The 27,733-nt window shown below is 37.5% G+C and overlaps 2 protein-coding genes across 3 annotated transcripts in view; one reads left to right on the top strand and one right to left on the bottom strand.

Annotated features, from left to right (window-relative positions):
• Positions 1 to 19,158, top strand: part of GLIPR1 (GLI pathogenesis related 1) — a 22,460-nt gene extending 3,302 nt beyond the window's left edge. The window contains exons 3-6 of the mRNA XM_012441408.3: positions 6,863 to 6,975; positions 12,442 to 12,527; positions 15,726 to 15,752; positions 15,850 to 19,158. Of these exons, the coding sequence (XP_012296831.1) occupies positions 6,863 to 6,975; positions 12,442 to 12,527; positions 15,726 to 15,752; positions 15,850 to 16,004 (381 nt within the window). The 3' untranslated portion in view covers positions 16,005 to 19,158. The remainder of the gene's footprint in view (positions 1 to 6,862; positions 6,976 to 12,441; positions 12,528 to 15,725; positions 15,753 to 15,849) is intronic.
• On the bottom strand, positions 10,156 to 27,733 carry KRR1 (KRR1 small subunit processome component homolog). 2 transcript variants are annotated; one of them, XM_021665945.2, is made up of 10 exons: positions 27,630 to 27,733; positions 24,401 to 24,573; positions 23,484 to 23,618; positions 23,183 to 23,308; positions 23,016 to 23,099; positions 21,985 to 22,041; positions 20,726 to 20,896; positions 18,883 to 18,960; positions 18,694 to 18,787; positions 10,156 to 17,005 (listed from the first exon to the last, which is right to left on the bottom strand). In XM_021665945.2, the coding sequence occupies exons 1-10, from the start codon at positions 27,673 to 27,675 to the stop codon at positions 16,866 to 16,868; spliced, it is 1,104 nt and encodes a 367-aa protein (XP_021521620.1). In that variant the 5' UTR covers positions 27,676 to 27,733; the 3' UTR covers positions 10,156 to 16,865. The 2 variants fall into 2 exon arrangements, with proteins under 2 accessions (XP_021521620.1, XP_021521619.1); XM_021665944.2 differs by having other exon boundaries at positions 10,157 to 17,005; positions 27,591 to 27,726.

The following is a 27,733-nucleotide window of genomic DNA, read 5'->3' as shown; positions in this document are numbered from 1 at the left end:
ACGACTGTAAAACTGACAGCAGACTCCTAAACCATGCTCGGTACACAAGTTAAAACACTCCATGTTCATCATTCCAGGAAACTGAAAGAAGAGAAAACTTGAGTTTATGTCATATGTACCTGAGGTTTCACAGATGGCCCTTCCAAAATTAACTGAGCTTACTTGCAAAATTTCCCCTCATGTCTAAGGGAGAAAAGAAGGGCTAATATTTTGGTCATGAGAAAACTCATTTTCTAAAACCCAGTCCCATACATACAGATATTAAAACCCAAGCTGAGTGATCCTAATAGGAGTCATCCTCTTTTTTTTTTTGAGACAGAGTCTCACTCTGTCACCAGGCTGGAGTGCAGTGGCGCAATCTCGGCTCACTGCAACCTCTGCTCAGGAGTGATCCTCTTTAAGAGACCACTACATTCTACCCCCGCTTTAGAAGAGGGACATTCATCATGGGGAGAAGGTCTAAGAACCCCCTGGACTGGGAAGATAGAGCAGCAGCAACCACTTTTTAAATGGGCGTAATGTTGGGCTCTCTACATTGAAGACCTCATTCAATTATCACCACAAATCTGTTAAGGAGATGTTATTACCCATAGGTGTATAAACAGGCTTAGAGAGGTTATTTCCCTGATTTCATTTAGCTAGGAAGAGGAAGAGTTGAGATTCAGATATTAGATATATTAGAAGGCTTAAATAATAAAATGTGGGTAAATTATCTAATAAAATGCTAATATTTAGTAGGCATTGAACGAAGGGTAGATCCCTTAAGTGAGCTGGTTTTCCAGCAATTATAATGGAGGAGGGATCTGATAGCTACGTAAAACACTCCATTTTCATCCTGACAAGAAATCTTCCTGGGGGACTCAAAACTTCTCCATTGCTGTGTTAAATTCATGCTGGACAGTTACTTGAAGTGGATACTATAACCTCCTACTTATCCTCAGCTTCTCTTCAAAAATCAAGCTATTCGCAGATTTTGGCTGATCATGGGAGGTTGTACAGAATAAAGAAAATAGATTCAGACCCATTATCTCCTCACAAAATGTATGATATTTCTTGATGTGTTCATTCAACACTTTAGCTTTGACTTCACTAGAGATAGACTGGCATTGAGGGAAAACTCCGGTGTATAAAATGGAAGATTATTCCAACTTGACATTCTGTTGCTATGACAGTTCTGCTTTATAAAGTTTGGAAATAGTTTGAATAAAATAGGCAGGGTAGCAGATTACTTGGGTTTGATAGTGCCAAGACTGCCCACTAGATGGCACTACTGATTTTATTTTAGCTTTTCTCTCCCTGCCTCCTCCCACCCTCTTGATATTTTTATTTTTACACTCTCATAGAACCATGGAAATGTGACATGTTTCAAAATTTCTGTAGCAGGTTTCGTATATGTTACAATGTTACCATACTCCTGATAATGAAACAGATGAGCTCATACAGAGAATTGAAAGGGTAAGATGGTGGGAAGGGGTTGTGGGCCTATAAGGGAGACATCTTCCTCCCCTCTGGGTTCCCCAGATGCAGTGATTTTGTAAGAAAGATATAGAGAGTGGTTCCCAGTTCTGGAGAGCTTGCTAAAAGAGAAAACACTCTGAAAGCATCTTGCTGAGGGTATGGACTGTCCTCACAGTACTTCATGGTCAGGCAGAATTAGGTTCCAATCTTTTATCTATAAAAATAAGTGCAATAACATTTACTGAGTTTTAATAAGGATTAAGCATGATGTCACTTGTAAAATGCTTAATGGTACACCTAAGTTCTCAATAATGAGTAGCTCTTATTATAATTATGGTTTTTGTTTACTATAGTAAAAGAAAAAACATACAACAGAAAGCTGCCTGGTAAAAAACAATTAACATATTAAGAATTTTTAAGAGAAGAAACATAGTGGTAAAGAAATGAAACAAGAACGTTTGCTGAGTGCTTGCTATGTTCTAGAAGCTTATTTAAAACTTCAAAATAGGCCTATGGAGTTGGTATTGTTATAATCCTCATTTAATAGATAAGAAACCTAAGGCCAGTGTCACACTGTAAGTGGCCAAGCTTGAATATGAACTCAACCCTTTGTGGCTCCAAAGCCCACAAGTTTAACCCAAAACCAGAGTGCCCATGAGGCTTTTAAACAGAGACCAACTTGGAGAGATAGATAAAACTATGGTACATCCATGCAATAAATATTACTCATCAATAAAAAGCAGTGACTACTAATGAATACAACACATGTTTACTAAGTGAAAGAAGCCAGATTCAAAAGCTGTATTTAGACTGATTCCATTCGTATAACATTCTGGAAAAGGCAAAACTACAGAAACAGATCAATGATTGCTGGGGTCTGGGGATGGGGGTTGAGCACGAAGCGGTACAAGGGGAATTTTCTTGGACAATAAAAATATTCTATATCTTGAATGTGGTAGTGGCTACACAACTGTATTCTTTTGTCAAAATTTGTAGAAAGGTACACCTAAAAATCTTAAATGTTACTGTATGTTTATTATACCCTAATAAACCTAACTTTTAAAAAAGAGGCCAACTGAAACATAAAATGAATGGTAACTAACATCTGCACTCTTCTGGGGAAAAAGTATTAAAATGTGGAAGAGATCCAAAGGTTAAGAATACTTTTGATATAACAACACTAAGGAAGAAAGTGCTCAAAGACCAAAGGATAAAAATATAAAATGAGCCAAGGTGATAGTAAAAAGAGAGACAACACTGAACGCAGTTAGCATGCGTAGGAATCAGCTGAGGAACTTGTGACAATGCAGATTCCAAAAGCGACTCCAGTGAATGGCATTCAGGGGGTCTGAGATGAGCCCACAATCTGCATTTTAAACAGAGCACCCCAGGTAAAATCACTTCGAGATACGTGAATAAAATTAAGAAATTTTAAAAATAAAACCGATTAGAAAGTAGAAGTTTAAGGATCAAACCTGAGGATTAACAGCCCTTATAAAGCTGTGTTTTCTCAGTGAGACAGAGGCCCAAGCTGCTTCATTGCCTATCCCAGCTGGAGTTCCTGGGCTGGAGTTCCCTGCAGGAGATTACTGGGGATAAAGAAATGTTTCTAGGGAGTACCTCTTTCAGATCATGGAGTAGGGAAGTACACTCTCCCTTGCCCAAGGAGGGTACCCTCTCCAGTTGTCAAACCAAGGAGAAGGCAGCCCACACTCTGCCCACCATCTCCCTAGTCATGTCCCCACCTCTACCACACCTTTAAATCTTGGAGAAGCTGAGACTCCAACCTCAGCTCCCCTCTTCCCTCACTTCCTACTCTCCTTCCAGGTGTTACAGGAAAGGGGTCGGGATCCAAACCCCAAGAGAGCGTTCTTAAATCTCACGCAAGAAATAATTCAGGGTGAGGGCCGGGCATGGTGGCTCACGCCTATAATCCCAGCACTTTGGGAGGCTGAGGCAGGTGGATCACGAGGTCAAGAGATCGAGACCATCCTGGTCAACATGGTGAAACCCCGTCTCTACTAAAAATACAAAAAATTAGCTGGGCGTGGTGGCGTGTGCCTGTAATCCCAGCTACTCGGGAGGCTGAGGCAGGAGAATTGCCTGAACCCAGGAGGCGGAGGTTGCGGTGAGCTGAGATCGCACCATTGCACTCCAGCCTGGGTAACAAGAGCGAAACTCCGTCTCAAAAAAAAAGAAATAATTCAGGGTGAGTCCATAAAGTGAAGGTAAGTTTATTAAGAAAGTAAAGGAGTAGGCCAGGCACAGGGGCTCATGCCTATAATCCCAACACTTTGGGAGGTCGAGGCGGGCAGATCACCTGAGGTCAGGAGTTAGAGACCAGCCTGGCCAACAGAGAGAAACTTCATTTATACTAAAAGTACAAAAATTAGCTGGGCATGGTGGTACATGCTTGTAATCCCAGCTACTCCTGAGGCTGAGGCAGGAGAATCACTTGAAACTGGGAGGTGGAGGTTGTGGTGAATTGTACTCCAGCCTGGGCAACAAGAGCAAAACTCCGTCTCAAAAAAAAAAATGTATAAAGGAATATAACCATAAAATTGGGCAACCAGCAGCCCTCAGGACTGCTCTGTAGAGTAGCTCTATGGCTAGGGCTGCTGGTTGTCCTATTTTATGGTTATTTCTTTATCATATGCTAAATAAGGGGTAGGTTATTCATGCCTCCCCTTTGTAGACCATAGAGGGTAACCTCCTGATGTTGCTACGGCATTTGTAAACTGTCATGGCGCTGGTGGGAGTGTAGCAGTGAGGACACCAGAGGTCGTACTCATCGCCATCTTGGTTTTGGTGGGTTTTAGCTGGCTTCCTTACTGCAACCTGTTATATCAGCAAGGTCTTTGACCTGTATCTTGTGCTGACCTCCTATATCCCCTGTGACTTAGAATATCTAACCATCTGGGAATGCAGACCAGTAGGTCTCGGCCCCATTTTACTCAGCCCCTATTCAAGATGCTATTCAAGTTTCAGGTTCCTAGGGCTGGGCATGGTGACTCACGCCTGTAGTCCCAACACTTTGGGAAACTGAGGCAGGCAGATCACCTGAGGTCAGGAGTTTAAGACCAGCCTTACCAACATGGTGAAACCCCATCTCTACTAAAATTACAAGATTAGCCGGGCATGGTGCTTATGCTGCTCATGCCTGTAATCCCAGCTACTTGGGAGCCTGAGGCAGGAGAATTGCTTGAACCTGGGAGGTGGAGGTTGCAGTGAGCCAAGATCACACCATTGCACTCCAGCCTGGGCAACAAGAGCAAAAGTCCATCTCAAAAAAAAAAAAAAAAATACAGGGAGTGAATTTCATTTATTTTTAAAGTAAATTTCATTTCTTCATTTTCTGCAGCCACACTGGCTTTTCTTTTTTTATTTTTATTTTTATTTTTATTGCATTTTAGGTTTTGGGGTACATGTGAAGAACATGCAAGATTGTTGCATAGGTGCATACGTGGCAGTGTGATTTGCTGCCTTCCTCCGCTTCACCTATACCTGGCATTTCTCCCCATGCTCTCTCTCCCCAACTCCCTACCCTCCGCTGTCCCTACCCTGTTTCCCCCCAACAGACCCCAGTGTGTAGTGCTCCCCTCCCTGTGTCCATGTAAACACTGGCTTTTCTTTCAGTTGGGTGAATGGGTCATGGGTCAGTCCCACCCTGGGTTCACATAGGATGTTGCCCTCTGCTGGAAGACTCCAAACCAGCTCATCCCAGCTCCAGCTTCACCTCATTTCTTCAGAGAAGGGCCCCGAGCCATCCATGCCCTTAGCACCCTCCACTTCCCCTTCACGGCTGTCAAAACCCTTGCCTGATGAGTTTCATGACTGCTTTTTTCTAAGTTTTGTGAAGGTACCCACTGGTTCTAGCTCATTCATTTTTGTGTCCCCTGTATTTAGCACAGTTCTACAAAATTGCTCAAAAACTTTTGAGTAAAAAAATAATTTAAAATATAATTTGATATGCTTTAAAAAGGAGTACATTTAATTGCTGGCTGTGTCCACCTTTAAATTCTTTCTTCTTTAGCCTTTTGTGACACCAAATACTCTTGGTCATGATGAGCTATATAATTGAATTTGTGGATCCCAGTGCAAAATGAAAATGTGGAACCTTTTGTTCGGAAAGCAAGGGAAAAGCACCACTCAAGGTGCTAAGATATGCGACAGCACTGATCTAAACCAGGCATGGAGCTCTTTTGAGTGCTGGATCCCATGTAACAGCACAGGTTGCTCTGTTCTTGGTTTCCCTCCTACAACACTGACCACTCCTCTCTGTCTGTTTTGCTGGCGGGTTTTGTGTTTGCTTGCATTATCCCAGGCGCTCATTCACTTTGTTATATTTGCCGGTGTAATCTAGTCTTCTCCCACGTCTTCCAGATTGACATGTCTAGCATTACCCCATCCTCTGGACTGCAGCAGCCAAGTCAATCTTCACTCCATGTCCCATAGGCATCTGAAAATCAACATGTTCTGAACCCCTTGCCCATGCTCCCACCTACCCTTCTCCTTCCCTAGGTTTTTGCATCTCAGTAAATGTTGCTCAGGCCCCAAACCAAAACTGTATTTTTCCCTTCTTACCCTGCACTCAAAACAAAAGCAAATCCTTTAGCTTTACTTCTAAGCTGAGTCATGAACCTGATTCTCAGGAACTCCACTGGCCTTATCCAAGTGTGAGTCACTATCTTCTCATTCTTGTACCATTGAAACAGCCTTCAAAATTACCTTCTTCCTGTTTCCCTTGCTCTTCTCAGTCCATTTACTTCATAACCACCAAAGTGATCTTTCCAAGACAGGAAAAAGAACATACCACTCACAAGAATCTCCGCAGTCTGTTTCTCTGCCTTTGACTTCATTGCTTACAACTCTTCCCCAGCTCATCAGATCTCGGCTTTGCTTGCTTTCTTCCTGCCGCTCTAGCATGCCAAGCAAATTCCATCTCAGGGCCTTTCTCCCTGGTATTCCCTCTGCTTGGAATGCTCTTCCTCCATTGTTTAAGTTTCCTGAATGTTTGTCCCGAGTGCTGCATCCTCATCGTCCAATTCTCAGTTCAAATGCCTTCTATTCAGAGATGTCTTCCCTGAGCACCCAAGTTAAATGAGCACCACCTCAACAGCAGTCACTCTCTATCGCATTATCCTGCTTTATTTCTTCATTGTACTGTCAAAAATTATCTTATTGTTTATGTTTATTTCATACACACACAAACAACAATAATTGTAACTGGAGGTCTTATTAGTAACTACAGGTCTATCCAGCTGATTTCTGAGCGTCTAAAACTTCCTGAGTTTTAACCACTCTAACTGGAGTGGATATACCTCACCATGTTTATGAAGACCTAATCATACCCAAATATTTATCTTATTGTTTCTCTCTGTTAAAAAGCCTTATTTCTTTTCAGGTTGTTTGGGCAGATAGTTACAAAGTTGGTTGTGCAGTTCAATTTTGCCCTAGAGTTTCTGGCTTTGACAGTCTTTCCAATGGAGCACATTTTGTATGCAACTACGGACCAGGGTAAGTGCCTGAGAATCTGCCCCTCCCACAGAACAACAAAAATATGATTTTAGAAGTATTCCTCTTCATTATAGAAAATCTGGATGATAAAGTATAAAGAAAAAAGTAACATAACCCTTAATTCTTCTGCCCAGAGATATACTTCATTAACATTCTCGTACATTTTTCTTGGATTGAGAGAGAGAGAGAGAGAGTGTGTGTGTGTGTGTGTGTGTGTGTGTGTGTGTACATATGTCCTTTATATATACTGCATAAATACATATGCACATATTTTTAAGAGTGGTAAGACTAAAATGTTTGTCAGAGACATAAATTGTATATGGTAATAATACAACAAAGTGGAAGAACTCATGCTATATTTATTGGTTTATGAAAAACTTAGCAATTTTATGCAATTTTCAAAACAAAACAATTTAATTCCTCAACTTATATAACCTATTTCATTTACTTTTGACAGTTGTTTTTAAAACAGATACAGTTCCCACTTTAGGAACAGGGAAAACACCTTCCTCCTCCTTTTTTTCAACTTATATATGTGTGCTTGGGTCATACCTATGTTTAGAAAACTGATCATATTGAAAATACACATTTTCTATTTTTCACTTAAAACTGTGCTATGAACATTTTTCCCCTTATCAAAATTTTAAGTGATTTTAATCATAAAAGCAATGATAAATTATGTTTATATAATGCTTACAATGAACATAGCACTGTTAAAGTGCTTCACATATATTAGCTTAATCTTCATTAAAAGCTTATGTGAGGGGTCCTGTTACTACCCCTGTGTGGCAAATGAGAACAGCAAGCCATGCACAGGGTGAGTAACCTGCCCAAAGTCCTACAGTTAGTGAGTATCATTGCTGGACTTTGATCTGGCTCTCTGGCTCCAGAGTCCATGCTCTCGATGGTAGCACAACAGTCTATCCTATTGAAGCATTGATTGTTCACTATATTTTCTTTTAATATATGAATATGATGAACAACCTTGTGTATATATCTGCAGTCACTTCTATTTCCCTACAATTCCTTGAGATGATACTAGCCTGTAAAGAGTATGACCATTTTTGTTTTATTTTTAAATACATATTGCTAAATTACATTGCACCATTACATCAATTTGTATTTAGGTATTATAATTTCTTAGTATTTTCTAATTTGATGGAAATGGCATTTCATTTGTTTTGCATCTCTGTGATTATTAGTAATTATACATTTCTTCACGTGTTTATATTCCTTTTTGTGTGAACCATGGGAGCTGCCCATTTTTCTAGAATGATTTTCTTATTTATAATAGTTGTTTACATTTTAAAGCTTCTTAACCCTATGCAATATATATGATGATCTTTAATTTGTTGCTTTTGAATTTTGTTTGGATTCCTGGAGATTGGTTGAAAGAAACTCATCTCTCCCTGACATAACATGCAGAAGACATGCTATATATTCTGATTGAGTGTTGTAGGTATGAAGGAGGAGACAAACCGAGTGTCATTCAGAAGATGACAGCTTTGACTTAATATCCTAGAGTTGGAAAATAAAGAAAACCCAGAAAAAAGTAGACAAAGCCATGATTCAGTCAGTGGTAACTTTTTATTACTTTTTTTTTTTTTTTTTTTTTTTAGGCATGGTCTCTAGTTCTGTCACTCAGGCTAGAGTACAGTGGCTCGCTTATGATTCACTGCAGCCTCAATCTCCCAGGCTCAAGCGATCCTCCCAACTCAGCCTTCCTAGTACCTGAGACTACAGGCACACACCACTATGCCCAGCTAATTTTTTGTAGAGACAGGGTTTTGCCACATTGCCCAGGCTGGTGTCCAACTCCTGGGCTCAAGTGATCCACCTGCCTCAGCCTCCCAGAGTGCTGGGATTATAGGCATGAGCCACCACACCTGACCTCATATGACATTTTTAATGGTTAAGATACAGTTAATTTACTCTGTGACCCTGGACAAGTTAGTTAACTCCAAATCTCAATTTAATATCCAATAGACCAGGATAACAGCACCTACCACTTAGAGTAACTGTGAAAGTTACAAGAGAAAGCTTCATAAAATACCAGGTATATTATATGTAATGCCTGGCAATGGTGAATGTTTTATAAGTATTTATTATTTTTATTCGCTATATTAAAGTGCAAATGTGAATTTCCCTGCTTTAGACTCACTTATCTTCAGAGTTATAAACAATATTAAATTGTTAATCTTATAACCAAAGTTAAAATGCTTCCATAAAGATTAACTTCAAATATTCATTTATTCAACAAATACTTGTTTACTGAGCTCCAAAGGAGAACAAGGCAGTCTCTGCCTTTATGAGAGTAATATTTATGAGGCAAACAGATAGTAAAAATACAAGTAAAATAACTGCATCATTATAGGGGCAATTAAGAAAATATAAATAATACTGTAATAGAAACTATCAGTAGGCAAAGCCCCTATTTAGAATAATCAGGGAAGAGCTTCGTGTGATGTATTTAAGCTTAGGCATGAAGAATGAGAAGGAATCAGACATAAGAACTTCTGGAACAGCTGTCCGGTAGAGAAAAGAACAGCAAGACTCTGTGAAGAAAAGTTTGGCAAGGTTAAACCGCGGAGACCGGTGCCCCGCATGCATTGAACAGATGAAATGGCGGGGAGGAAGGCAGTGCCGATCTAGCAGGAACTTTCAGATCACGGCAAAGTTTACATAAGAAGCCATCCAAGTATATTAAGCAGGGGAGTGACGAGACCTTTAAATTTGGAGATCAGTCAGGGTGGAAAATGGATTAGAGGAGCATAAAAGGTAAAACACAAGAGACCACTTAGGATTGTCCTCATTTCCCTCTGCCTTCTGAGGTGTTATTTTCTTTCTAGATACAAAGAAAAAGTTGTAGGCCCCCATTTTACATAAACTTAGGAAGTCCAGTATCCTCCCCAGTATTTCTGAGGATACCTCAGAATGGGGTCAGGGATGCTTAATCCTCCAGTTGCCTGTAACACACTCTTCATTTCCCCTGGGCACCACTGAACAAGGGTATGGTGTGTTACAGATCTGTACTCAGAGTGAATTAGCAGAGGAGAGGATTACAGCACAAAAGAGGAAAAAACTTTGACCTCAAGATAGTACCAGTGTGCTTAGGCCATCACTGCCTTAGGGACCCTTACTCATATTTGTATTTTTCTTTTTTCTTTTCCTTTTTTTTTTGAGATAGAGTCTCTCTCCGTCACCCAGGCTGGAGTCAGTGGCGTGGTTTGGCCGACTGCAACCTCTGCCTCCCAGGTTCAAGTGATTCTCCTACCTTAGCCTCCTGAGTAGCTGTAGCTGGGACTACAGGCACCTACCACCACGCCTGGCTAAATTTTGTAATTTTAGTAGAGACAGCATTTCACCATGTCGGCCAGGCTGGTCTCGAACTCCTGACCTCATGATTTACCCGCCGTGGCCTCCCAAAGTGCTGGGATTACAGGTGTGAGCCACCGCACCCAGCCCTTATCTTTTTCTTCAAATATCTGTTTTCTCTCTTCTCCAGGGTACCACAGCCAACCCTCTTCTCTCTCAAGCTACCTGGGAAATCATTGAAATGTCTTGCTGCTTTATTGGGCTGAATACTTCAGGTCCCACTGTCTTAATGACTCCCTTCTAGACAAATCAAGCCTTGCCAGCAGCATGTTTCTCCCAAGATGAATTCAACCATTTCCATCAACCTCACAACTGTCTTGGTTTTTAGCTTATTTTTAAGTAGCATGTTTTACCCTTTCCTTTACAGTTTGGAATGCACAACTAAGTATCATAAATGATTTTATTAAAACCATTCTAGAACTTAAACCACTTAATAAATACTGTGCTTATTAACAGTGAAAGACATTCCAATGATTAATGACTGTTTTGGACATATTTTGTAATTGCTATCAGAATTTTTACCTTTTTTTTCCATGGTGTAGAGTAAGCCCAAGACAAATTTCTGAAGCAACTTAAAATCTGGAGCAAAATGAGATAAAAACATATATTTGGGGTTGGAAATAAGGTGTCATTATAAAGTTGTGTGTCTAAGGTGAGAGTTCTCAACTTTGGAGGTAATTGTAGAGTACTGGGGAGAGGAGGACCATAAACTTTGATTAGAAAAAATGTTTTATCTTTCTTTAACCTCTATTAAAAATAACATTTCCTTTCTTTATGAATGAAGACAACACTCCACCATCATATTAGCAATAAATGTGACTTTGAGTTAGCAGTATCATCTTTGTAAATATCAGATATTTTTATACATTCCAGTTGCTGCAGAGATCTCAAAATATAGTTTATGTTCATCACTACTTTGAAAATAGCCCCTTTCTAGACCTTAATAGGGAAACACATATTATTGTAACACAAATCTAGTTTTAAACAGCTTGGTAATTATTTCAATTTAATTGGTTTCCTTTATAATCCTATGTATTTTATGCATTTAATAACAAACTACGTTGAGAAAGAGCCCATAGGCTTCACCAGGCTGCCGAAGGGTACAATTACACAAAAAAGTTTAGAACTTTTTCCAAAAGCAGGGTTCCAAAAAAGATTAGTGCAATGGCAGGTTCATTGAGATAAATGTGCAGCCTCTGACGACTCTTACTACTATGAGGATATTTATGGGGATTTAAAGTGCTTGGATATTATTTCACTTCTAGTCTGTGACCTTGGTCAATTACTTATACTCTGTGCCTCAGCCTCTAGCTATATAATGGGGATAGACAGACAATACTAACTTCTTCATAGGGTTTTTGTGAAGATTGTTTCATTCAAGGGTGTTTAGAACAAAGACAAGCACATGGTGAGTGCTCACTAATTAGTAGCTATTAGTCATATCACATCTTGTATGTGAAAACAATTTTCACTTTAGAAATTCCCCCATGCCATATTTATTATTTTTTTTGGAAGGTACTTATTCCAGCCAAATGGCTCCTATCCAGTGAAAACTGGAGGATTGACCAACTGACAAGATTGAATGTGGGTCACCATAGCTTTTCTAAGATGGACGGTTTTTTGAACGGCAGTAATCATATATGCCAGAGGGTAGGTAAAGAGAAGGAGGGAGCACAGCTCTGGAGTGAAATCTAGGTTTCCTCTGACTCTGAAATGTATAAATTGCTATTAAAGGCAAGTTACTAATTTCTTGCATCTTTTGTCTCCTTATCTGTAAAACAGTAACTTCCTCCCAGTTATTTGTTGTCACAGTTGAATGGAATACAGATTAAAACAGGTTTGTAGACATAGGTACATAGAATGAACTCCGCGAATATTAGCAGCCTTCCATTTCTGCTTTCCTGTCATCACTTCTATGATCAACTCTCTGAACCTTTGTACTTCATTTCTACTATTCTTCTGGATTTAGTTAAGGATTCATAGTAAATTGCAATATTAAAAAACCTAAAAACTCCTAATGGGTATTCGTAGTAAATTGCAATATTAAAAAACCTAAAAACTCCTAATGGACATCCTCCTTCTACTTTACAGAGGCAATTACCCAACTTGGCCATATAAGAAAGGAGCCACCTGCAGTGCCTGCCCCAATAATGACAAGTGTTTGGACAATCTCTGTGGTGAGTAAAAGGAACAGTCTACCAATAGAATAACATAATAGTAACTTGTAACTTTCTACAGAATTAAAAATGAAACCATTTGTTTTATCCTAACGACTGTCTTCAAGGAAACTGGCATCAAGTATCAATTAAACCAATGGCTTACTCTTCTAGGAATATGCGTAAGATAAACTTAAATGTGAAAATCACATTCTTTTTATTTAGTTCTAATTGGTCAAACAAAGAAAAAGTATGTTAGAAGCTATAGACTAATGTTCCTAAGATTTGCTTATTTCAGCAAGATCAAAAATAAGTATAACAGGTCATCCAAACAGATTCTGCATTCTGTAGTCCTACCTGCCCAAGGCACTCAGGGTTTGAATCTACATCTGTAGAACTAAACAAATGAATTAAAGCTGCAACAGGCCATGTGCGGTGGCTCATGCCTGTAATCCCAGAACTTTGGGAGGCCAAGGCAGGTGAATCATTTGAGGTCAGAAGTTCAAAACCAGCCTGGCCAGCATGGGTAAAACCTCATCTCTACTAACACAAAAATGAGCTGGGTGTGGTGGTGGGTGCCTGTATTCCCAGCTAGGCAGGAGGCTGAGGCAGGAGAATTGCTTGAGCCAGGGAGGCGGAGGTTGCAGTGAGCAGAGATTGTGCCACTGCACTCCAGCCTGGGCAACAGAGTGAGACTCTGTCTCAAAGAAATAAAAATAGGATGAAAAAGTATAGAAGCTGCATGCAGATAGATTTCCAAGGATGTTTTACTAAAAATCCAAGCAAAATTCTGCTTTGTGATTTTGGAATATTAGTAATTGACCAAAATTTTATTTCTGGTTCTTGTTCCAGACACAAGCTCTTCCATACCAGTATGTTTTTATTTTTACCATGGTGTGAAGGGGAAACTTCAATTAAGCTACTACAGCTGTGCAATCCTGTGGTACTTTTATGTCCACATCTGTAACAAACTGAAATCAGAGCAGCTGGGCTAGAGTAGGGTGCTTAGAATTGAGGAAGGACAGAGTGGGCCAAGTTTCACTGCATCAAATTTTGTTTGGAAAAAAAAGCGTTCCATTGCTCACGTTAGTTCTAAGGTCCTTTCCAGGCCTAAAATTAAAATTCTACATATTAAACTGCTTGTTCTCCTCCTTCCCAAATTTAATGTTGAATACTTATCTTTACATATAATAGACTTTTTCAAAGTTTTTTGAGCCATTTGTCTCTCAGTCCAATCATGCTTTATTTCACTCATAGCACTCTTGTGAAGAAAACTCAGTAACATGTAGCCACAATGCAGCTAATATCGAGGTATCAACATATTCACTGAATTCTTTTACAGTGCTGTAGCACTTAAAAACATATCTATTTCTTCCAAGATAAGCAGTATACATAAGGGTTAAAACCATGGGTTTTAAAACCAGTATGCCAAGCTTCAGTGCAATTTCCAGTTCTACCACTGTGACTGGGCAAGTGTCTGCCATTTTTTCAACGCAACAATCCAATGAAAAAAAATAACTTTCCCTTTAAAAATCTCTGTAATTAGTAATACCACTACCACCACCACTACCACAGTGACAAAAATACCACTGGTTTTAGCTTTTGATCTTTGGCAATCTAACTTGAGATGATCTCTAATCTTGGGGAATAACATGTAGAAGATTAAAGCTGTAGTCCAATAATGAAAACCTTTGGACTCTTGAGAAAACACATGCTAACTTGCATGGTATTTATAAGATGTGAAACTCATTACCCATTTACTTCAGATAAGAGCTCAACATCTTACAGATTGATCTTGTCACTAATTTTCCATTCTCAAAGCTAGATTTTTTTTTTCTTTTTTGAGACGGAGTTTCACTCTGTTGCCCAGGCTGGAGTACAGTGGTATGATTTCAGCTCACTGCAACCTCTGCTCCCGGGTTCAATTGATTCTCCTGCCTCAGCCTCCCAAATAACTGGGACTACAGGTGCATGCCACCATACCCAGCTAATTTCTGTATTTTTAGTAAAGACAGGGTTTTACCATATTGGCTAGGCTGGTCTCAAACTTCTGACCTTGTGATCTGCCCGCCTCGGCCTCTCAAAAGTGCTGGGATTACAGGCGTGAGCCACCGCACCCGGCCAAAGCTAGATTTATGTAATTTGTTTTCATGTAAGTGCAGACTTATTTGAAAGTATTCTCAGCACTAATATTGAATAAGACTTGTGACTAAAAAAACTTACGAATAACCATTTCACCTTTTGTAAGGTCTGATGAAGGTAAAGTTTAGAGGGTAGAAGCTTTTATTTAACAGATTCCACCTTTGACAAATTATGGCAAGCACAGGAACATAAATTCCTTTGTGGTCTCCTAGACACTGCTGGTAGTTCAATAAATACCCCTGGAGGCCAAATCAGGACTGCTTTACAAAATGTGCTGGGCATGCTTGTGGTACCTAAGATGATTTTAGCTAGTGCACAGATGCACATTTGTTTCAATAGTTGAATACTGAACATTTAAAAGTATAAGAAAAAATAAGTAGAACATCACACTCTTGATTTCATGGACATAACTGCCAAGAAAATGAGGGTAGCATCTTTACAGTAATTCACCACAGACAAAGCCACTCCCAGATATAAAGACCAGGAAGGCTCACAAGTCCCCAGAGGACCAGCTTCTTGATGGCTTCTACCATGATTAGAAGTGACTGCTGCAGAACTGGTGTGGAAAAGGTTTCTATTTCATAAAAGAAAATATCCAGAAGGCTAAAGGCAGTTGTGGAATTTATTTCTTCCCAGTGCTCTGAATGTCAAAATCTGAATAAAGCTCAGTGAAAGGAGGGGAGTAACTAATAACTTTTGATAGCCAAACATCATAATGATGATTTCATGATATACTAGACTGGATGAGAGAGATGTTACTGTCTTTTCACTGTGTACTCATCATAAACAGTATCATTCTTCTCAAGAAGGAACTTAGTTTTAGAAATATATTTTAATAAATTTCTCACATGATTTCTAATATTTTAAATTTTATTACCGCTGGTTATGATGTATAAAATGATTTTCCATTTATAGTAATGGTATAGTTTCCTTTTTATAAAATTTTACATAAAAAATCAATTTAAAAATACCAAGTTAGTTGCAAGTTAATGGTTATAATTAAAGACTTAGCTTTTTAAAATAAACCCTCACCTATACCTACCCTTTTAATTTTTTTTCTTCTCCCTAACCTTACAGTTAACCAACAGCGAGACAAAGTCAAACGTATGTACATCAATCTTGTTTATAAAGAGCTATGTGAATTCTGTCAGTGCATTATGAAGAACAGTGTCTAAGAGAATATTCTATGTTTTTTTCACAGGTTACTACTCTGTTGTGTATCCAGGCTGGGCCATATATCCACGTAATAGATATACTTCTCTCTTTCTCATTGTTAATTCAGTAATTCTGTTGCTGTCTGTTATAATTACCATTTTGATACAGCACAAGTATCCTAATTTAGTTCTTTTGGACTAATGTGATCTAAGTTAAAAAAAAAAACAAACAAAAAAAACTTTATTCACATATGGCTTTTTTTTAACCAATAACAATTAGGTGTATTTCTATTTTAAAACATTTCAGAAAAAAAAAATATGTTGCAGCAATACTCTTACTCGAAAGAAGAAACTTCCTAACTCTATCAGATACAATCATCTTTACTTCCCACTTTTCTATAAATAAGCATTATTTGCAGGTTGCCACATGTGGACGTCCAGTAAGTAACCTAACCTGTGTTTCAGCTTCCAAATCTGCAAAATGAGCAAGGTACAGTAGCACTTTTTTAGTGATTCTTAGTAATTCCAGTATCCTTCATTAGTTAAAAACATCATTATTACTGTTTACATGCTGCTTCGACTCTAAATATCTAGTTTTCCCTGTTTTCTTGCAATCTGATGTGTCTCTAATTAATTTACCACTTACCCAGATTGAGAAAACAGGAGTAACTAGGGGATTATTTCAGAGGCCTTAATTTTCTGCTTGCAGATTGTTTAAAGGATTGATCCAAATTTCAAAAGGGATAAACCTAAATATTTACTTCTTATCATTAGAAAGGGAGCACCAAATACTGAGACATCATTATATTTGATCAATGGCATCAGTCACTGGATTTAATGGATAATCACAATGGTCATAATGTATACAAAGACATACATACCACGTTATAGTATAAAATTTTCAAAAAAAATACAATAATGTATAAAGAACACTGTTCTATGAACAATCACAAAAAAAAAAACTCAGATAATTTCTCACAAATAAGGCAACTAATTAATGCCTCGTATCTCAAAATCCTTTACAAAAGGAGATGATAGTTCTAGTCAAGGAGTTTTGTGTATGTTACTTTTTTTTCCTTTTCTTTTCATCTGATTCCATCTTAAGTGCAATTTCTTCAGCAGTAAGAGCTCCTAGTTTCTTATTCTTTGCTTTCTTAACCTTTTCCTTGATGCTGGCCACATCAATTTTAGTTTCAGTAGCAGCTAGACAAAGTAAAATCACAATACATGTAATACTTCTATAATACATGCAATACTTCTATTTTACAAAGTAAAACAATTTATGTTTAAGGCAATAACTTCAGAGTACTCTTATAATTGAAAGAAATATAAAAACACCTGCCTAAACGAGTTAAGAGAAAACAAATCAAGAGAAAACAAATCATAAAATACTTTAAATATACAATATACATTAGTACAAGTATACATAAAAATGGCATGTTGGAACCAATTACTAGATTCAATTATTAAGACTATTATTTCCTTAAATCCTACTTGAGACTAAATTATTTTACTTACATTCTTTTCCATATTTTAGAACTTTTGAGTCCTATTTTCCATCTTGCACATTAAACTTACTTATTGAAACTAGAAGGGCTACATGTAATTTTAAATTATTTTAATCAGCTAACCATAAGCTAAAGGTCAAAATCTACTTTCTCTAATACTAAAACAAAAACTTAGTTTTCCAAATATTAATTCAATGAATACCTGATAGTCGTACTTTATTTAACAAGATTTTGGTAATAAAGACAATAATTTGGGAGTATTTGGAGGTCCCCTTTATAGAATCCAAGTATCTAATGCCAAAAGTGTGAACAAAATAGAGAAAGGAAGCAGTGAAAAAGAATGCAAGTTTTTCTTACCATTTAAAGTACAGTATCACAGTATAAAAAAGTAAGACGTCATAATGTACAAACTACCCAGCAACCTGAGAAGCATGGATATTTAAAGCCTCCACTGTGTGGAGAAACTACATTCTTAATCATTATAGACAAAGGTTAAGTAGCTACTGAGTACCTTTCAAAGCACTCAACTGACAGGTTGTACAGACTAGAAATTATAATACTTAGGACATTTTTATCTTTTATATAATCAATAATCTAGGATAGAATACAGTATTTCCAAGTATTAAGAAGCAATGTAAGATATTAAAATAATGTTATATCTGTTTCTGACTAAGTCTATGTACAATATTGCTGGTGAGCCCTCTCCCCTCAGTGTGTCACTGTTCACTTTGGAGGGTTACTTTAGGAAGAAGACAAGTGTTACCACAGGGAAAGTAAATGCAGAAGAGGATGCATCAGAGTGAGACTAGAAATGAAGGAAAGGCATGGAGTGTTCTCTCTTAGTGTTTTTTAAGTACTAGGTTAGTGTGAAACTGACTATGGTTTTTAAATGGCAAAAACTGCAGTCGCTTCCACACTAATAGCTCCTAGACAAGACCTGTCAGCATCCTTTAATCCAAGGTGATGAGAAATCCATGTTATTAATATAGAAACCAAACTTTAAGCCAATATCACAATCCCTCTATGAGAGGCATGACAGCAGTGCTCAGGGATCTTCTTGCTTCCATTACTTTTATTTTTACAAAAGATGCACTGGCTGCTCTGAGTTTTTATCTTTCAGAACAAAGAGTCTTTTCCAAGCACGGACCAGAGGTCAGGCGAGGACTGTCAATCCAGTTTGCACTGAAATAGGCACTAGCTGCCTCTAAATTATAAATTATCTCAGTCATCCCTGGTCCTTAGGATTAGTAATTAATGAAATGCTAAGAGAACTGATGAAAAGGTAGTTATTTCTTTACTCAACACTTAAAGAGACTCAGACAAATTCACTGTGGGTTTACTTTTCATGGTTAATAAACACTTTTACAACATAGAAAGCACTACCTTTCTTAGGTTTCACAACTGGTTTTTCTTTAGGTGGAATAAATGCTTTGTTTCTTTCCTCTTGTCTCTTACTGATGGCTTCTGCTTGTTTAGCCTACATAAATAATAAATACATTAAACATATTTAAATAATCTGAGTACCTATGAAAGTTGCTATTAATGTTGTGAGCTACGCATAAAGTGTCTTACCTTTATTGCTTCCATTTTCTGCCGCTTCTTCTGATTCGCCTTCAAAAAGTATTCACCACTAGCCAATTCTTTATCAATCTGTTGAAAACGGTATTTACAATTAAATTACATTAGAAATAATGTAGTGGACAAGTCATGTGATAAGGAAGTCACAATATCTTTAGGGTAAAACTGATGAGGTCAAACTCTGATTTATTAATAAAAATGGTAGTGACATAAAGGATATAGAGTCTAAGCTGAGGGGAATACATACACAAAAGCCTGAAGGTAGGAAAGCACCTCCATGGAATACAACCCAGAGTAGTTCAGGTGGTATGGAAGGTCACTGTTTGAGAAGATTGTGTGAAGAAACTGCAGGGAGTGTTTTGGGGAAACTTGAATGCTAGGCAAAGGAGGGCGGATAAGATTTAGAAATGACTAGGTTTCTGAGAAGACTGAAAAGACCAAAGCATAATTTTAATGGAAAGGAATGAAGAATAGATGAGAGCCTGGAATAAAGGTAGTGACATGCAGAATGAAAGCAAGAACTGTCAGGAATTGGTAACTAATTAGAGAAAGCAACAGCTTGTTCATTCAATATACAGCCAACACGTAAAATGTGTATAACTGACCTGTCTCCCACTTACATAGCATTATATCTAAGGCAATGTTCTAAGCTCTTTACAATTGCTCACTCATTTAAGAAACTTAAGTACGAATGGGATAAACAACTTACCCAGTCACATAATGAATACGTGTAAGAACAAGTCAACTGAGACATCACTGTTTCTAATCTAGCTTATACAGCTAGATTAGAAAGATACTAACTCCAAGAAAGGGCCATAAGAAATAAGGGTGGTGTAATGGAAGCATGATTTAATGACTGCATCACTCCACTTCCCCCAATTGCTATCAATTTCCTCCATGATCCAACACTTCCATTGTTTTTTCACTATGATCATCATTTTCCCCTTCTGACCTATCATCAAACCTTCCCTGAAAGGCTCCTAACACGGTTGTGGAGAAAAAGATGTGGGAAGGCTTTAGGATAGAGCCAAGGGAGGGAATAATGAAGCAAGAGCCACCAGGAGACAGGTGAAGATGGAATTCAAAGAACACATACAAAAGGTTGATGCAGATGGAATAAAACCATACGTAAGAGAAGAGGAAACGGGTTCTTATCTGGTGGTCTCAAATATTTCAATAAAATGCAATGTCATCTGCTAAACCTGGGAGGGCACTGACAGAATTCAGAGGAAACATGGATTTTGAATGAATTTAATCCAAAGATAAAACTTTAACTTAGTTTGGTAGCCACGTTACAGGGAAGAGGTCAAGTTTTTAGACTGATCCAAGTTTTAGAGTTTTGCTGGGAAGGTGTGACAGAAGTAAAAAGAGGCATGAATGAAAACACAGATGGGCAAGAACGAAAAAAACTTTGGTCACGTTGGGAAAGGAAATGAAGCAGAGGACAGCTGACAAAATGGAAGGGAATCATAACTTAGAAAAAGGGTGGGTGTTACAATTTAAGATTTCGGAACTAGAACAATCATAGAGCACACAGTCACAAGACTGTTGCCAAACCAGAGTAAAGAGTACTTCAGGCTAAACTGTTGAACTTTTATCCACTGAACATTCACAGTGGCTACAGGACACCACCTGGATGCAGTTTACAATCAATGTGAAGGCCACACTCCCCACCCCTCTGCACTCAGCTCAAAATATGCCTATTTACACTTGCCCTCAGTTTATTATACCTCTCATGCAAAATATACACTCCACCTGAAATACCTTCAATAACTTTTCTGACCAAATAGATTAAAATAGATTCTCCTTCATATAAAGTTCAACATTTAGTACTAACCTGACTTTCTGGCTGTGGTGGTGGGAATGGCGTATATTCTTTCTTAACAGTTTTCTTCTTTGGTTCCTTGCGTTTATTCACATTTTTATGTTTGAACTGTGGCAAAAATCTCTCCCAACTTTGTGATCGTAATTCAGAATCTTTTGCCAACTCTCTTTTAATCATTAAGCTCTTTAGTCATGCAACAAAGTAAAAATTATGTTCAAAAGTCACACATTTGTCAAATTAAGACATAAATATTGCTTTTATAAATACAGTTCCTAGTTTTAGTGAAATTAAACCAATTACATAAGCAAAAAGGTCATCTGAAACATGTAAAATTAACCAAGTATTAGAAAACTTAGAAATTTAATTACAAAACGCAGAATTGTTAAAATGAGATGAAAATAAAACTGACAACTTTTCAACCCTTATTTCATTAAAACGTTTAAAATTCAACTGATAAAAGCAGGGAGCGTTCTTAATTAGCTGTTCCCTGAAAGCAGGAAGTTTTCAGTAGCAAGTGAAATATAGAAAAAGACAAAAGTACATGTTCTCATGATTACAGAAAACCAATATTCTCAGATTTCCCTATTCCATTTAAATTTCAGACCTTGGAACATCAGAGAATGCAAACTGAGATTCAGACACATAGCTTTGTTTTTATCTGCAATGTCCCAACGTAACTTAAAATCACTTTCACCCTAACAGTGACTTTCTAACAAGTTCATCAAATTTAAGCGGATTGCTCAACAAACCCATCATAAAATAGTTCTTTATGCCACGGTTACATTTCCAAGCATAATCAAACTCTGTACACAGTGATATAACAGACCTCTCTCAAAGGGTCTACAATTTGAGTATTAAATTTAAAAAAGTTTTAATGCAAATGTAACGTGAGATGTTCTAGATTTTATTTACTAGAAAAAGGCAGAATTCTGAAAGATTGTATCTTTAAATACATGGGTTCATAATCTAAGAAAACTGGATTGATATGAGATACAACAAATTCTGTGAAGCTTATTTACGCTGATTAGAATTATATAACACATTACAGTATCCCCTTCAGTAGTTTTCACACTGTGCTTCAGAGACCTAAGCTTCCAAGGAAGTATCTACAAAACTGGGCTAGAGTTAAGTCAGCTGAATTCTACCCCTCATTTACCCAAAATAGCTCTGCTTTATATGGTTGTGCTTTAGAATTTCATAACACATTTAATTTCAAAAAAGGTTTCTGTAGCTAAAAGAAGTATGACAACCACTGGTAAAGTTATACTCACTTTAATGTTATAAATTGGATGAATATTCTTCATGGTATCTAGGACTACTTTTCTAACCTGAAATTTGCAAAAAACAAATTAGTCACAAGGATTTTAATGAGCTAACAAGAGGATTAATAACACAAAATATCCAATCAGGTAATGGGTAACAAATTAAACACAGTAGTTCCTTTAACTGACACGACACTCTAGAACAATGTGATTGAGGAGGAGGAGGGCTGGAACACAAGGACTGCCGCTACATACAGGAAAGTCACTTTCCTGTTCCAGCTTTCCCATCTGTGATATGAAGATAAAACCATATACCTCAAGACTCTAATGTAAGAAATAATATAAAGACTTTATAAAATTATTCAATATACTTAATTACTGCTCCATGAGAAAAGAGCAGATAATTTGTGAGAAACGAGGCCAACAGGTTTACTATTAAAGGCCCTGGAATGGAAGCACAACCTCACAAGCCAGATCCAGACAGTAATAGTACCAAAAGGAGTCAACAGAAATAGCATTTGCTCCACAGATTTTCTCACCACATTTAATTTGAAAAGTTAAATGTTCGTGAAAAGTTATTAAACACTATACTAAAATTCAAACATAAGAAAATACATCTTGAAAAGTTTTCAGAGTGTGACCTCTACTGGCTGTATACACTACTGCAAATAACTGGATTTTTGCTCAGTTTTCCCATCATTTGAGCACATGTGACTACATCATGTTTTTCATAAGTGCTACCTAATGAAGATCTTACATGCCCATTTAAATTTTATAGTGGGAGGAGTGATGGTATGCAGACCTTCTAATTCAGAAACGGATGTCTCCATAGTTGCCAAAGATTGGCCATAACATGTTAGGGTCCAGAATTGATTCCCTTGAATCACATGACATAAAAAGTATTTACTAATGGCAAATCAAACAAAGTATATTCTAAAAAAAATAAAATTATAAAGCAATATATTATCCAATAAACTATATTATAACCAAATCATTTATTCTCTGCTGAAAATGAATTGAAGATAATACATAGTTCTCACCTCTTTTAAGCCACTAAAAGGTCCAATGGCTGAAACTGTGTTTCCCTGAACCATAATATAACAATTAGTTAAGAGTTCCAATGCCTGTATCAAAAGAACAAGTTAAAATTCATTATTCTGAAAAATTAATAAGGAAAAGACTCAACTTTTCCACTAGTAACAAGTACCTTCAATGTAGATCCTTTGGGACCAATAAGCCGTTGTCTTCGTTTTACAAATCTTTCTTTATTCCTTACTAAAGAACCTATTTTAATGATGTCACATGCAACATCATCCTGAAGAATTCGTACTGCCTTTTGAAAAAAAAAAAAAAAAAAAAATTTTTTTACTATCACATTTATTTTCCAAGCCCACACTAACATTAAGCACAAACATGAAAACTTGACAGTGGAAGGGAAGGAGGAAAAGATGGGATGCTATAGGTTTACACAGATGCAAATAAAGCAAAGTCTCTAATTCTAGATTTACCTGTTCAAATGAAACACTCCTTGCTAACAGTTTTATCAGATCTCTGGCCCTGATGATGATATATGGATCAAAAGTCTTCTTCGTAGTACAAACAGTCATACTGCCCTCAATCAGGTCCAGGGTTGCATTAACATGCTACAAAAAGAAGGAAGAACAAACACGCAGTTGTCTAAAAATGAGTTTATTTTAGATAATCATAAAGCCTATCCTAACCAACCTATTAATTTCTGTCACCTCTCAATTTCTATCAATTAATTCCTTGAAGAAGCTAGGTAATTAAGCATAAATAATGAATACTCAATTACTTTCATACTTTACGAACTATAAGAAACTGGAGCAGTTGAAACCATTTACACTTGGTTTTAGAATACTTTGTAAGCGTTGGAATATAGATTGCCTCTAATTTTAAAATTATAAATCAACCAAATGAGGCCATACTTAAAATCCAACTAAAGTAAAAATGTAAAGCTGTACAGCTTCCCTATTCTGGACCCAGCTCCAGTCTACTATCTGCTCTATTGGTAAGAATTGACTTTCCCTTTCAAACTTTTTTCTAGCTGATTATCGGACTAAATACAAATTAAAAGCAAATTCTCATAGGTTCAGAAAAAAAGCAATGATTAGAAAACTTAAGCATTAACTTTCAATCGGAAAAAAACAGATTTCAATAAAGCAAATTAAAATGCTATTTTCTCACTTGTGAGCATAATCTCAAGAATATTTCAACATAAAATTAAAAACAAATGGTCATTAGGTAGAAACAAGACTTACCTAAATTATTTAAAATACCAAAGGAACCAAAGTAACCAGCTATGTTAGCACCATTAAAAAAAATACATCAGCATACATACACTTACTTAAAAGGCATAAGCAAAAGCAAAGTCTAAAATAAATGTGTTAATATAAGATACACATACATGTTCATTTAAGGCTTTCTGCACCAATGGCCAACACTCTTTCAAGTAAGCTTCTCTGTATTTGGGGAACAAAGTTGCAAAACTGCTCTCCTCCAAGAGTCCTCTGGGATTGTCCTCTTTGGAAAAAGCTGGTTCCTTCCAACCATCAGGAACAGTAAGGAGTTCTGATTCATCTATAGAAAGGAAAAAAGTTACACATCACATTTTAACTGTCTTTTGGACACTTTATGAACACCCTATGCACATATTCACAAGCCTTCTAATAATCCTTGCATTTCCTCTTCCCCTGCTTTTTATATTACTTAAGAGTCAAAGAACATTCCTCTGTCATTATCATCAACTCACTATATTAAAATTATCTGTACACATTTCAGTTGCCTCAGAAGACAAAGTTCCTTAAAAACAGAAACGCTCTTCACTCTAGTTGGCATATGCCAGGCAGATAGTGAGTACTCAAGAAACATATACTTCATCATGAAGATTTGAATGCCATTTTGTCTATTATTTTAAATACAATTAATCTTTCTGACTTTCCTGGAGTGGATGGAACCTGGGTGTGTGTGTTTGTGTAAGACTTCTGAAAGAGGATTCTAGTTTATACTTTCAGTTAATAATCACTGGTAATTCTAGGTTTTCCTAAGTGTTTTCAGAGCCTTATTTCCATATGCCTTTCATCATAACTATAGAATTTAGAACGAATCTGTATTATTATTACCATTTTATAGAAGACAGTATGAAAAGGCTAAGTAACTTGCCTAAGCGAACACAAAGCTGACTCAGCCTAGGACTCCTTTCACTAAAAGAAAATGCCTCCTAAGGGTCATAAATTATCTCCTGAATCATTTATTTTAAAAACTCCTGGTACTGAATTTTAAGAACCCCTGAAATTCAACAGCTATACTCTAATTCAGTTATACTCAAAGGTAAGATCTATAGACTTGCAGTATCAGCATAAACTCTAAGTCTGTTAGAAATGCAATTCTTGGGCCCCACCGCAGGCCTACTGAATCAGAATCTCTGGGATGAGGGACAGAGTCTGTTTTACCATGCTCAACAGGAGACTCTTAAGCACAGTAAAGTCTGAAAAGCAGGTCATTAGCCTATGTTATCAACTTCAGACAGCTTAACTTTCTGCATATACTCACATCCACTTTGCTATTTCTGGTTCAAATCACAGACAATTGGCTAGTCTTCATATACCATTCACTCTCCAATATCCTTTAAAGAACTCATTCTACAAAAGTGATTACTTACATATTTTATGTGTGTGTGTATGTGTATTTTAGAGACAGGGCCTCACTCTGTCACCCAGGCTAGAATACAGTAGCTCCAACCCAGCTTACTGCAGCCTGGACCTCTTGGACTCAAGCAATCTGATCCTCTTGCCTCAGCCTCACAACTAGCTGGTTCTACAGGCATATGCCTCCATGTCCAGCTAATTTTTGTATTTTTTTTTTTTGTAGAGAAATGGTTTGCCATGCTGCCCAGGCTGGTCTCTAGGGCTCAAGCAATCTGCCCACCTCAGCTTTCCAAAGTGCTGGGATTACAGGCATGAGCCACCGCAACTGGTTACTTACAATGCTTACCTGACCAAGTCCCTATCCAATTTAAAATCTTCAAAGGCTATGGATCAGTTTTTTAAAACTCCTCACTCCAAAATCAGAAAAAAAAACTGACAAACAGGGAGTTTCACAGTTAAGAAAGTACAAATAGCCCCAAAATACGTGAAAAGATATGCAACCTCATAGGTGATCAGAAAATGCAAATTAAAACTACAACCAGATACCATTTCATACCTACCAAAATGACAGAAATTCAAAATTCGGATAGTATCATGTATTCGTACGAATGGAAGGCAATGAGAACTTTCATTCACTGCTAGTGGGGACAAAACTGACACAACCCCTTTGGAAAAAAAAGTTAGCATTACTTACACCCTACACTTCAGTGATTCCAATCCTATGTTCATAACCTAGAGAAACCCTTTAACGTGTCAACCAGAAGACATGTACCACGATGTTTAAGCAGTATTGTTTATAATTGTAAGCAATGTGAACAATCCAAATGTCCACCAACAGTAAAATGAAAAAATAAATTGGGGTATATTCATTCAAGGAAACACCACGTAACAGTGAAAAGACTAAAACTACACCTACAGGTATCACCCTGTTTGAAAAACAAAGCTAAATCTAAGAAGACACAGAAAAATGCATACAGTCCACCTTGATGTATAAAATTGAAAAAGACGCAAAATTAAGCCACTTCGTGACAACAAGAAGAGAAACAGAATATAATACAATTCAGAGTGGTTACTTCTGATTCTGGAAAAGAGAATATGACCTAAGAGGTGTACATAAGGGTTTGAGGGGTATAGTAATGCTTGCTCTTTTCTACTTAGTAGTCTGAATGCTAGGTTCTTGCATGTTTTTATTATTTAAACTGTATATAACTTGTATCCTCTGCTATTTGCATTACATAATCACTTAATGAGCCACAACAAAAAAAACTTTTACTACTTTCCCAATGTATCTAAATTGAGAGTTCAATGTTTTTAACACTTCCTATAGCTCGGTTGAGCAGGTCCCCAGCCTATTTCTCTGACTTCTCTGTCACTCATACTGAAGAAAATGGGTAAAACCAGACTATAACGCAGGAGTTAACTGAAAGGTAGCACAATCTAAAGAGTAAGAACTGTGTCGTCTAATATTTTAGCAACATGACGCAGGAATAATTGATAAATCTTTTAAAATTTCTTTACTGACAAACTAGAGCTAAGGGCATGTCAGCTCCTTTCCCCACATCTCACTCCATTATCAGGGTCCACACCAGTATATCATGACTCCACCTCACTCTATTTCTCATTCCGTCAATGACTTTCAGCCACCCGCGCGCTACCAGGTTCCGCAGCGCCCTGGGCATTTTCTCAACCCTCATCCTTTTACAGAAGACGTATTCCGCAACAGCTTCGCTTGGGGGACCCTTCAGCAAAAGCAATAGTTAGGAACACTTGGGTGACACCATATCGGCTAGTCGTTCCTGTGGGCCCGGCCAACAATCTTAATCATCAGCAATTCAGTTACTCAACTACACAGAACAGGCTCCAGGTGGTTTTATAAGTCAACAAGCAACGAAAGAAACACCGCAACTCAACGTCCACAAACCCCAGGATTCGGTTCCTACACAACATCACCTTGGTTTTCCGGCTTCAGCTTCTGGTTACGAAACTCACTTTTTCCAGCAGCTTTTTCAGGCCGCTCCAGCGAGGAAGACGCCATTTTCAAACTGCTTCCGGTGGCACCGGATGTGTAACTGTTTTTAAGTCCTACCTGCTAA

The sequence above is a fragment of the Aotus nancymaae genome, unplaced genomic scaffold (genome assembly GCF_030222135.1).
Source record: "Aotus nancymaae isolate 86718 unplaced genomic scaffold, 86718_ANA_hifiasm-v0.15.2.pri h1tg000016l, whole genome shotgun sequence".
NCBI lineage: Eukaryota > Metazoa > Chordata > Mammalia > Primates > Aotidae > Aotus > Aotus nancymaae.
Note: the sequence above shows the minus strand (reverse complement) of the source record. Positions and strands in the feature narration are given on the sequence as shown.